At 40.2% G+C, this 12,926-nt stretch overlaps 1 protein-coding gene across 2 annotated transcripts in view; it reads left to right on the plus strand.

The window, feature by feature from the left end:
* Positions 1–334: 334 nt before the first annotated feature.
* The window catches only part of TAFA1 (TAFA chemokine like family member 1), a 507,152-nt gene continuing 494,560 nt past the window's right edge, over positions 335–12,926 (plus strand). Inside the window, exons 1-2 of one of the 2 annotated variants that reach the window (XM_049642696.1) lie at positions 335–712; positions 2,701–2,821. In XM_049642696.1, the coding sequence (XP_049498653.1) occupies positions 2,704–2,821 (118 nt within the window). In that variant the 5' untranslated portion in view covers positions 335–712; positions 2,701–2,703. Of the gene's footprint in view, positions 713–2,596; positions 2,822–12,926 lie in introns of those variants that run through there. The other variant, XM_049642695.1, reaches the window with a different exon arrangement.

Below are 12,926 nucleotides of genomic sequence, written 5' to 3' on the forward strand. Positions count from 1 at the left end.
AGTCTAACCCCCATTAACACTATCAATATTAGCAGAATGCTTTTTCTTTTGTTTCTCCTTCCCTCTTCACTCTTTTGGCAAATGAAAGGCATCAGTAATAGCTCTACATAACATACCAGGCAATACAGTGTTAAAGTGCTGCTTGAGTTGTTGAAGAGTTAGTGGGCAGGCATTACAATTCACTGTAGCTGTAATAGAGGGTAATGTCACTTTAAGACATGTGATACTTTACAGAGGAGGGATGTATCGAAACAGACTACCAGACTACTGCTACTTACAGCACCGTATAGCAGCCCTGCTCCTGCATTTTGCTGCCTTACTCTGCCCTGAATGCACAGGACCGGGGATGGTCCGTCATTAACTGTAAACTGACTCTCATCAGGAAACTGCACATTATTCCACCATCCCTTCAAAGGTCTCATCAGGCAGAGGTGACGCCAGGAGATGATTTAAAGGTGAAAATGACAAGGTTTCCACCCCTCAAACCTTGGCTCCTTTTCTGACAATACAGTCTGAATGCACCCGATGTCTTCTTTACTGTGGAAATAGCATCGGAAGAAAAAACATATTTTTTAATCCTGATAAAGAAGATTATTGGGAAGCTCTTTTTTAAAAAAAAAGATCTCCAATTGTGCACAGATGGATTTTAGAAAGTGTTAGAGCTTTCCAATGAACACTAATAGAGTACTCTGCTCTTGGCTGGATTTTTCAGGTAAGAAGCCTCTTTAAGGATTTAAGATTCAGAAAACAGATTTGTAACCTGTTCAGTCATATCTAGGGAACTATGTAAGGCTGGATGCATTATTTTGGTGGAAGACACTTATTAACATGGAGACAAGCTCTTGGTAAGAGTAAGCCATGAGAGTGATAATGCACGAGCCTTGGAAGTGATGCTAAGAATGAAAGAAAGTTAAATTAAAAAAGGAAAAAGAAGGAAAATACTGCAAATGTGAAGTCACAGTAATCTTTTTAAGTGCTAAAATATATGTGGGTGAATAAATGAGCAAGAGAAAGCACAGTCATTGAAAAACTGTTAAGTTTTGATTGTGGTAGGCTTTTTGAAAGTTGAGATGAATTCCTAGTGCATTTTAACTGAAATTCACAAGTAGTCAATGCATGCCACAGTCACCTCTATTTTGTCTTTCTACAATTTGCAGGGTATTTGAAAAAGGCCCCCAAACGCATTCATTTCAAGGTTCACAAAAGGGGTGTTGCTATTTATCTCTGCTGAAGAGAATGCATCTATGTTATATTGATAGTTCTGAAGACAATGAAGCTAAATCTGTTGTCTACAAAAGTAAACAGTGGGCAGTGAAAGTAATTATAAAGTGAATGGTCCATCTGAATCACAGAGTGAGGCATGAAAGGCACCATGCTGTTGCAAATAATGTTTTCCTACTTTGCACTTAATTATGGTTGTCACCATTTGTCTATTATAGTCCTAAACCCTTCTTAAAGACTGCATCTCTCTCCTAAAGCCCATAAATTATCTTCTATTATGTCTGTATATACATATGTGTGTGTGTGTGTGTGTGTGTGTGTGTGTGTGTGTGTATATATATATATATATCTTTCTGCTTTCTGAACATCACAGTTTTTGAAAGAGTGCCAATTTCCGTGAATAAAGAAACCACACTGGGAGGTCACTAGCAGATTTTAAATGTATAGTTGAAATACTTGTAGTGTGTAATTTGACAGTAGAAAGTGTTAAAAAGGAACAATCTGGGTTCCGGAGCTCTAAGAGAAAAGCATACACTTAACTGGATTCTTGTAGAGAAAATGCTTCCATATCACTGGCTGAGTAAGGACGATGCTTCAAGTTTGATTAATTTGGCGATATGAAATGCAGCATAAGGTGTTGTTTGAGAAATTGGACAATATGTAGCACAGTTGAGTCTCTGTAGCTCCTAAGATCCTTATAGGTGCAGATAAGACTATCAAAGTTTCAGCGCCTGAGAAAAGGTACATGTTCATCCATAAATACATACACCACCTGTATATGCATATTCATCAACACTATACAACACATGCCACAATGGGATCTTAGAAGGCAAAGCAATATTGTAAATTATGGCTCGCTCTAGGATAGAAGCATAGATGTTGCATCTGAAACTCATTTTGGCTGAGGACAATTCCTTCTGATTCTAAGTCCAGCCAGAAAGACGGGTTCTATCAGGAGATTACAACATGCCTCTGAGAAATGATTACTTAGTTTAGAAGACAGCAGAATGATTAAAAATTCATGACTGTAGAATTAAAAAAAAAAAAGAATCCACTCTTTCCTTTCAGGCTTATGTCAGACTTACAATGAAGTTAGAAGGAACAGGAGTCTACAGCTTTTCACTGCCTGGAATAACTATAGTTTAAAGATCATTGCGCAAAACAGGATGTATAGTCAGGATACTATCTTGCAAACTGCCTAACCCAAAGGCAAAAACTTGAATTTATTTCTGTGTTTTGGCAAGCCTTGGAGTTGGGTTTTGCAGAATTTCAAAAAGAATTCACGATCTCTTGGAGAGAGCTTTCCGTCAGTCCCATTTCATGGCATGACCTCTGCTGGGTTATTAATTCCAGCCAGCAAAGTAGCAAAGGGGACATGACGTCTGAGACCCCCCCCCCCCTCCTTCTTTCATCATTGGGACTGACTGAGCTGGGGGCTTGAAGCTGGAGGTAATCCTTGCTGTCTCATGTTGTCTTTAGAGAATGGCAATGGTCTCTGCAATGTCCTGGGTCCTGTATTTGTGGATAAGTGCTTGTGCAGTGCTCCTGTGCCATGGAACCCTTCAGCACACCTTCCAGCAGCACCACCTGCACAGACCAGGTAAGTCGGAAGCTGGCTCCAATGCAGCCTCCAGTCTCGCTGCTGTCACCTTAACAGATGGTGGAATGTAAGTGACAGAAAGTGCTATGATGTGGGCAGCTTGCCTCTGAATTCCAAGACATATTGTTGGCTGGATGCTTGTGGGGGGGGGGGGATCCTAAAATGCCTCAGAGGTATTTCTATTAATTTCTCAGGAAAAAAACAAAGCAAAACAAAAAAAGATCTTCGCTGAGATCTCCCTGCCCTCTTCCTCACGCCTTAAAAAGTAGAAGTCATGGTTTTTTGGGGTACTTTGGCCAAGAGCAAAATATTCTGCACAAGGTGGGATAACTTGCAGGACTTGAGGATTTTTTAGAGGCAAAACATGATCTTTGCTACCAATAAAATAATGTGTATATATTCCCGGGATAGCCTATCTAAGTGTAGATACTCTGATGTCGGTGTCTATGCAGCTCAGAATTTTGGGGGGATGTATGTGCCAAAATTAACTTTGGAAGTAGTTTGTCAATGAGAAAGAAATTTAAAAATAACTTACTATTTCTTGTCTGGTTTAATTTGTCTCCTTTCCTTTCTCCCTTCACTTTCTGTTCTTCCAGTTTGTTCAGCGGCTTTTTTTTTTTCTTTCTCTTTCTCTCTCTCTTTCTTGACACTTTCAGGAACACGTTGCCTGTAGCCTGATTTTCCCCCCTATGTTGAATTTCGATTTCCGGACGCATTTTTCTTTCTTTGCCTTTCTGTTTAAAGTACATTTCTCATCCTTCCATGGCCTCACTCTTCAGTCTGGATTTTTTTTTTTTTTTCTCCTTCTTTGCCTTTCTCGTTACTGTCCCCCAGCTCGATTGTCCTTACCCTCCCTGGTTGTCTGAAAAGATTTCTTTCCACATTCTGTTTAATTTCAGCCTTTGCGTTGGTTTACTCCCCCCTCCACCTGCGCCTGTCCCCCCCCCCCAACTCCTCCCCCCGCCTCATCCCCAAGTCCGGGCTCGGGGGGACTAGTTGCGCGGCAAGCTCCAGATCCTCAGTTCTGAAACGCGCCCAGCCCTCCAGCCCCTCTCCAAATTCTTCCTGGCCTCTTCCCAAACGTTCGGCTCGTTCCAGCTGCGCGGTCCAGCGTCCACGCCTTAGCCTTTCCCTGGCTCCGCAAGCGGCCTGGGCACCAATCCTGGGCTCCTGGGCACAGTCGTCCAGCAACATCTCCCGGGGCGCCGCTTGCTGCCTCCCCCGGCTGATTCCGGGCTGCTGGCAGGAAGGAGCGCGCGAGGGTGCAGCCCTGGGTCCTCCCGCGCGCCCGCACGGGGCTGCAGGGGAGCGCGCGAGCCGCAGGAGCCGGGCCACCATGGGAGGAGGGGGAGGGGGCGGGGGCGGGGGAGGGGGAGGGGGAGGGGCTGGGGGCGGCCTGAACCCCGGGCTGCGTCTGGGCCCCAGCCACCCTCACTCCCCACGCCCCGGGTCTGGGAGGGAAGGCGAGTGGGCGCTGGTGCCCCTGCAGGCGTGTATAGAAACCGCTCTGCCGCCCCTGCCGCGCGCTCGCATTTCTGCCTCGTGGGTCCTGAACCCGGAGCGGGGACCGCCACACCCCCAGGCTTCCGCGCCGAGGTGGAGGAAGAACAAACGTAGGTTTTGGAATCTTCAGGTTAGTCAGTTAATCGCCAGTCTGTTGTGGCGAAAATGCCTTTGACTTGTTTCAGCCGTACAAATAACGCGGGAAATCTTCATGCATTGTAATAATACTGAACAATAAGACTTCCTAACAAACGTAACTGTTGTGTTTCAGGCACAGTGTCACATTGTCTTAGTCCCCATGCAAGTAGGTTCTGCACCCCACCGCCCCAAACGTAGCGCTGCCCTCCCCCCCCCCCCCCCCCATCCTGTTGCCCAGGAGACCGAAGTTCTGAGGGATCTGGTGACTAGTGCGAGAAGGCACAGCCAATAACTGCCAGTGGAAGTCAGGACGGTCTGATGTCACCTCCCTGCCCTGTTTCCCAGGGAGGGGGTAATGCCTCCCAGGGCACAGAATGGCCATGCCAAGTAAGTGGCCTCTTTGAGGAGGTCTGAACGGTTTTCCATAATTTGTGAAAATTTACAATCTATGTTAATCCCTGGACTGCTTTAAATTGCAAACCCATTTTGAAAGGTGGCTCCCCGCAGAGGCAATCGGTGGTGTCCTTGGTTGGTGTGGAGCTCGGGCCGGTCCTCCTCTCGGTGACGTAACATCAGGTGGCATGACCTTGGGAAAGTCACTTTTCTTCTCTGAGCCCAGTTTCCCATTTAGGGGTATTACGGGGAGCGTAAATAAAATCGTCTTTGCGGAAGTGCTTTGCAAACCTGTGAAGCTCTTCATAAATATCAGCGATTACTGACGTGTCCCCTTAATGGACTGCAAAGGTACTTGTCAGAAACGCTGAATGAGTCAAGTTTTGCTGTGCACACAGCTAATAATCCACCTGGGACAAAAATCTCGTTTTACTCTTGTGAATGTTTTTTGTTTGTTTTTTTAGCTCTTTGATACCTGGCTAGAATATATCACCAAATGTCATGTGTCTGTTACACTCAGTTTGTATAGTTGTGAAATATAGTACGCTTTGCAATGCACGCTTTCACTTAGACTATCTCTGTTAATCAGTTAATACATGAGGTTTTTTTGGTCAGGTGTTATGGCCATGCTACTTGTAAGTAAATCCTTATGGGGCTTGTTATCAAAATATTATAATCTTAAACTGAGAAACATTAAGTTCTGACTAAAATGAAACTCAGTGTTTGTTTTCTCCACTGTCGACTGATACAAATTGCTTCTCATCATCAATGCGTGGTTGATCCGTGTGTCAAATACCCTAAGAAATTTTAGTGCCCAAACCAATTTCAACTGAAGTGCTTACACATTTGAGTTCCATTTCAGATTCATTGATGAAATTAAGAAACTATATCTACTCCTTTCTCGATGCAGAAAGATTAAAATGATATCAGAGTGAAAGTCCAATTGTTCTACGTAATAGGTTTATTCAACTTTCTTGGGTTTTCAACAATAGCTGCGAAGATTAAAGCGATAGATCTTGGACATAGCAATATTCTAGATTCTTTCAGTCAGAAATACAATCTCCTTTAATACAATCTGTTTTGATTTTAAGAGTAAATGTATGCTTTTTGTGATGAGAGTTGTGATGTTTCCCTTTGTGGGCCTTAAATCTTCAGGGACACTAATGAAATGTGTATGAAAACAAGAGAGAAATCAGGACCGGTTATCTGTGACAATCCACCCCTAAATGAGCAAATAAATAAATAAATAGCTGGATAAATGAGCAAAAAGGAAAAACATAATCTCATTTTCTCAAATCAGTTAAAACAAGTGACATGATGAGAAAAAATGAGACACCAGGCAGACCCTGAGCTTTGCCACATTTGCCTAAGCTTGAAAAATCGCCTCTTTCATAAAGCAGGAGCAGGCGGACACAGCGTGCATACCAAGTATCCGGGAAATGTGAAAAATGACAAATCTTTCCCTCAGAGCCCTGAGTGGGGGAGAGGGAAGGCTTTACAGCTGCCTCCTCACCTGCTTAGGAGCGGCTGGTCCCCCTCTTGCCAGCCTCTTACCGGCAGCCCCTTCGCCATCCCTTACACAGTAAGATTGATGGTCTTCCCATCCTAAGTAGCCAATTTCAGTCTCTCAAGAAATAATCCACTACACTGACAGATGAGTGGAATTTGACGCGACGTTCCCCTTGTCAGACTGTGCCACACCTGGATGGCACCAGCCGGCCAGGGTCCTGTAGGGGAAATGGTTGGAGATTTGGGCCAATTTCTGCTGTCAAAACATGAAATCGGGACAATGTTTTTGCGAGCCCGTGAATTTGAGATCTGTCTTCTCAGTACAGTGGGTTAGTACACAAACAGAATCAGAGTAGGTTAACTGGAAAATGGGCTGGTTTTAATAGATTTCCCTGTAGACCCAAAGTACTTTCTCTTTTCCGTATTTCTGGTATTAGGAACACACCATTTATTTTCACTTACTAGTTAAGGAGGATTAAAATAGTCAATCAAATGGAAGTGAATTTTAAAAGTACACAAATGTGTGAAATGAGCTGTACGTTAACAGATTTGTAATGTCAATATTTTAATATTTGGTCAAACCAAGTTTTTATTTTGGTAACGATGTCGGAAATTGCCATCATAACTTGAAGAATACCTGTGCCCTTATACATACACACGCACACACACACACACACACACACACACGCAGACACACGCACACGCACACACACACACATACTTTTATAAAGGAAGACTAAACAACGAAAACCCAAAAGTGGTGTTCTCTTGTTTCGGGTTAAAAAAGACAGCTTCAACTCTTTATGATCGTTAGTGATTGTGTAACAGGTGAAAAAGGATGAATGGTTCGCTGGATGTAACTATCTAAATTTAGAATTAGTTTTTCTCCCTTATGGATATATGAATTATGACAGTAAGTTTAATGGTTACTTAATTTTGAGTGTGTGGGTATGTGTGGGGGGGGTTGTTCTTGAAACTTAATGAAATATGGATCATTTCAAAATACTTTAGTAAGAAAAGATCCTTGGGATTCTTTAGTAATTTAAAATTATAAAGATAAATTACATGAGACAAGAAGTTTTGAGTGCCTAATGAATCATTTATTCTTGAGTCGCTGCTATTGTATTGACAGGTGTATATGGAAATGATATATGAAAAGATTACACTTAATAGAATTGTCTATGTAACTCATACTTGGCCTGATTTAAAACTGTATTAAGCAAAACTGTGTATTTAGAGGTATTCGTTTATGACTTAATGATTACATAGGGAATATCACCATCCATTTAAAAGTGTGGTGTTTTTGGTTAAAATATTAAAAAGCTTTCTCGTATATCTTCTACTTGTTTTTACCTTACTATTCAATATTACTTTACTGAAAGTTGCTTAAGGAATATGCATTAGAATACCCTGGCACATTACAATAAAGCATTGTTTTACAATTATAATATAAAAGAAATTGTCAGAACAACAGTGGTTGTGTGTTGGCTTTTTAAGAATTTGTACCACTACTGGATTGCTAAGTGTAGCGAATTGACTTGAGGATTAGAGCAGACAGGTTGTTATTTGGTGTAAGCTCGTTCTAGTGATAATCCATTGATCATCTGATTGATGATATTGACCTTGCCTCAGAGTCAGCTGTGGACATTTGATAAGACTTCAAATTATCCAAACCAAGTAGAGATGCAAATAAATATTTCCTGTCAATCTCATGAATTTATAGGAGAATTATTACAGTGCTATATGAATATTGTTATTTATGTGAGCTCGAGCCTATGGCCTCAATTCATAGTTAAGGAAAATAAATATTATACCACACTGAAAACAAGTATTTAGGAGTGGCCCCAAGGACCATTAGAGTTCAGTTGTCAATTTCTTAAAGTTCATTTGAGATGACAACTTGAACTTTTTGAAAAACTGTCCCAGTTTTAAGCTGTGTGAAAATCTCAAAGTTTGATTGTATACCTTGGTATACCATTTTTTTGAAAACAATTCGGCAGTGTGTCCCAAAGTGTAAAATGTGCAGATCCTACGTAATTCCATTTTGGTATGCTTATCCTAAGAAAACGATTGGACAGGTTTAGAAAAGTGAATGTTAGGATTTTGTTATTTTAACGGCAAGTAGTTGGAGGAGAGTTTTATCTCCGTCAAAAGGAGATTGGTAAAGTAAGTCATTGTACACCTGAACAGTGGGATTCAATGTAGCCACTGCAAACGGTGAGATGGATTTATATGCACTGTTAAGGAAAAATGCCCATGATGTACTGCTGAGTGAAAAAAACAAGGAACGAAATATACAGTTTCAAAACAATTTTGGAAAAAATATTAGCGCAGGCATAAAATAGTGTCAGAAAGTATATAAACATTCCCTATATAGTGTTAGTTAAACCTGGTGTTAGGCTAGGATGACTTAGACTTTTTATTTCCTATACTTACGTGTTTTATGGATTTGTTTTTAATGTGGGTATACATTACTTTTTTAAAAGAAACTTAAAATATTAGCTGTAGGGAGTTTTATGGTAAAATTAGAAATGTATTGGGGCGCCTAGGTGACTCAGTTGGTTGAGCATGCTACCTCAGCTCAGGTCACGATCTCATGGGTCATGGGTTCGAGCCCTGCGTGGGGCTCTGTGCTGATGGCTCAGAGCCAGGAGCCTGCTTCAGATTCTGTATCTCCCTCTCTCTCTGCCCCTCCCCTGCTCTGTCTCTCTCTCTCAAAAATAAAAATTTTTTTTAATTAAAAAAAAAGAAATGTATCACACTGATCCTAGTTTAAGGAGAAAGAAAAACAAAATTGTCATGAGGCCCTTTTCCTTTTTAGAGCCTTAATCCAATAAAATGTCTAGGCCAGCATTTTCTAGTTCACAAAATGCTGTACCCTCACGATGCTCCTTGGAAAAAAGCTGTTAAGTGTTGGGGCAGTACTGACTGTCTGGTATGTTCTCCTCTCGGAGATTTGCAGTGCATGTGATGTGTATACAAGTTCTGGAAAGATTTGCAGATAGGAAACTTGATTGTGTTGAACTAAAAATTTCCAAACACTTTTATTTTACTCGGGCAATGTCTCAAGTATCTATTCTTATCACATGCATTGAGAAGCGTGACCCGAAATAATTCTAGAAACCTGTGCTATTCATCTTCTTATCTCTCACTTTTAGTAAGGAATTTCACATATAATAGGTGCTCAGAAAATAGTTGTTACGTTATTAAGTGAAGAAGGAATGAATGTTCTGGTAAAATCTGAACCTCTCCCTCATTTGTTACTACTTGTGTGTGAGTGTGTATGTATGGATGGATGTATATGTATATGTGTGCATGTTTGCAATTCAGAGATACCTCAAATGGAGAGTGATGTAAATATTAAATTGTCAGTATAGCATATGCGTGTGTGTGTGTGTGTGTGTGTATTTTTACAATATCTTTGTGTAGCTTTTTACTCTATTTAATATTTGACAGCACTTCCATTAATCACAATAATCCAAAGAATATGCTTATGGGTGTAGTACAAAATTAAATCCCTAAGGTTTTCAGTCACAGCATGGGTTTTTTTCCTATAGATTTAGAAAATATTGTAAGTGTGGTCTTCAGGGACTGAAGAGAAACTTCACTTAGCAAATAAGGAAAGGCCTTCTGCTCTCAAATTGTTTGATAGCAAGAGAAAAATTCACTTCATCTTTGTAGCAGGGAGAAAATAACAACAGACAGCAATTTTTCCTTTCTTTGGGGTAGAAAGAAAATGAATTATTTTGTTAACAATTTGTGTAAACTAATTGGATTTTTCTAAAGATAATGTCTTCAAAGCACTTAGGGGACCATGTTGGCGCACTATTTCTTTCTCCTTCCCCCATCTTTATATAATAAAGGTTCAGAGAAAGAAAAGACAAATGATATAATCACAGCAATTTTCTCTCAGAAGATGGATGGATATGCTGAGTGATGTGGCTATTCATTAAGCAGATTCTTCCTCCATGCAGGGAAGGAGTCAAACCAAATCTCACCCAGAGTCCAGAAGGGAGGAAGAGCCCATCCTCAGCCAAGGTCATTGTTCTGCTGTTGCCATCACCTGTATTTACCTTTACTGTGTCCTGACTAGACCTACTCTTTTAGGCATGCTTCTATTTTACCCAAGAATAAATGCAAGCTGAGTCTGTATACACCCAAAGGAGTGTGTGTGTGTGTGTGTGTGTGTGTGTGTGTGTGTTTCTCCCGAATGTAGATGAAGAATGGATGGATTGAGTCATAGGCTCTGAAGTGACTACAGTATGTCAGCCCCCAGGTTTAGATGAGCTACCACACAGTAGGAGGAAAAAGCCCTTCAGTGCTCTTGAAATTGATAATGTATCTTAGATTAGGGTCAGCAGGCTGGCAGATCATACTTCTCACTGAATAAATGTTGTGTAAATATTCAATAAGTATTTTTTTATCAACTAGGCAAGAACTTTACATCCTTTAAGAATGCGTATACTGGCAGGAAAACACCACATTAAGCCTTTTTTATATGGAATGGTAATGAGAAAGGAGCCTCAGAGTAGGGGTAGGATACTGGAGCATTGAGATCTCCCATAAGTTGTCGATTGCAGGTCTCCAGTAAGAGGGTGGATGGAAACAATGATTTTCGTATTCTGTATAGATGTCCCAAAGAGGCCATCGGTGCATCCTGCAAACATAAAGTATATTCTTGTCCATCATAGATGGACAAGGCGAATACCTTCATAGACCAGTTAACAAAAATGATTGGATCCGCCTAGGGGCCAGACATTACAAAATGGTGACAACCATAGCAGCTCAAGAGCACGTGTGCATCTAGAGGGCACATTGCATCCTTAGCTATGCCCAAAATGGGCTCAGTGTGACCAGATCATCCGAAAGATCAAGGCACGCTGGGAACTTAGAATCTTATGTGTAATTTCCTTATCTTTTAAATGTCAGGTGGGCCAGACAAAACTTGACTCACGGCTATATCCCACCTGTAGGCTGTTAGTGTCTGACCTCAGACAAGATTATCTCCAGCTCCAACATTTTTTGATTTCTAATGAATTTCTCAAATCCTTTTATGCAAGAAGGGTAGAGAAAGGTGAAGGCAGTGGGGCTAAATGGGGGATTTCTATGCACATCTCTCTTGGCTTGCTTTAAAATCATGCCTGCAGTTTTGGCCTCTCCTGACTTATCCCCAATATGCCTAAAGCGTTGAGTCTCTGGGCATTTTGTATACAGCTACTAACTGGTATCCCTGGGAGTCTGATAAACAAAGAGCATTTATATAATGAAGTCAATGGCCTGAAAAGAGGTCTCCTTTGAATCTTAGCTAAAAATAAATTAATTTTCCTTTGGATTAAAGTTTGGCAGAAGGAATAAACTACAAATGTAATGAAACAGAGGTTAGCATCAGGCAGAGTACTATTGCCTATATAAAATGCTGAATTTTAATACTTTATTAAAGTTTTCAAAATGCAGTCTGCAGTCCACTAGTAGGTTATAAATTTATCTTGAAACTCAACATTGTTTTGGGGTTTTTTGGTTTGTTTGTTTTTGTGTTTTGCTGTTCTTCTGCTTTTAAGATCTCATGTGCATTCATTTTGTATATGAATAGTCTACTTATTAGTATACCAACTGAATTATCCTTCTATTAGAATGACATGTAACTAAGGTTTACTGAGCTTTCTTAATTCAGTATTCTATTAAGAAAACTGGCTGCCAGCTCTTGGAAACATTGCAGTGTCTGCATGCAAATAATTAGAATTCATGCAATTTGGGGAGGGATAATTTGTTACCAGTGTAACTTGAGTGTTGTTTGAGTTGTTAGTGATTTTCAATTGCTGTGGTCTTTGCTTTTTAATTATAAATTAGCGTTGGTTTAGTTTCATCATTATCAATTAAATTTGCTGTGGCCTGTTTCATTAACCGTATAGTCTGTAATGATGCATATTTGCATGTTTTGGATTTTAGACTTACCAAAGAGTAGACTTTAAGACATTCTTGAATTGTGGTTCAGAAATGAGTAACGTATATCCATATTTGAAAACACGTAAATGTAATCACTCTCAAACTATTTCTATGGTGACACTTATATAGTGGCATTGTTTAATACTGCCTGTTAACTTCTATAACAATAGTTCTCAAGATAAGTAACATTTTCAGTTTGTTTTTATAACCACAGGACATCATGTTATAACAAATGAGCATGTTAATAGGCTCATCTTATTTTATAAAAATAATTAGTGATTCCTAAGTGTATCTTTCCAAATATTTATTAACTGAGTATTTTCCCACTGGGAAATGGAAACAGGTTGGAATTGGATATTTCATGTTTTTGATGTACTGTGGGCAGGAAAGTCTGAACACGAATATTTAATGAAGAAGTTGTAACTAGAGAAGCCCTATGTATAACTCTGAATTAAGAAATATGTGGCATGGCAAAAAATAAAAATAAAACTGTTTTTTTTTCTGAAATAAAATGTTAAGTTATAAGACAAGAGAAGGTGCTATGGAAGCTTCTCAGATGAGGTCTTATTAGGTGAATTGTTTTTGTAGCTTCTTATGTGTTTTCATCTGATGAAAATGC

This window comes from Panthera uncia, chromosome A2 (assembly GCF_023721935.1).
Source record: "Panthera uncia isolate 11264 chromosome A2, Puncia_PCG_1.0, whole genome shotgun sequence".
Classification (NCBI taxonomy): domain Eukaryota; kingdom Metazoa; phylum Chordata; class Mammalia; order Carnivora; family Felidae; genus Panthera; species Panthera uncia.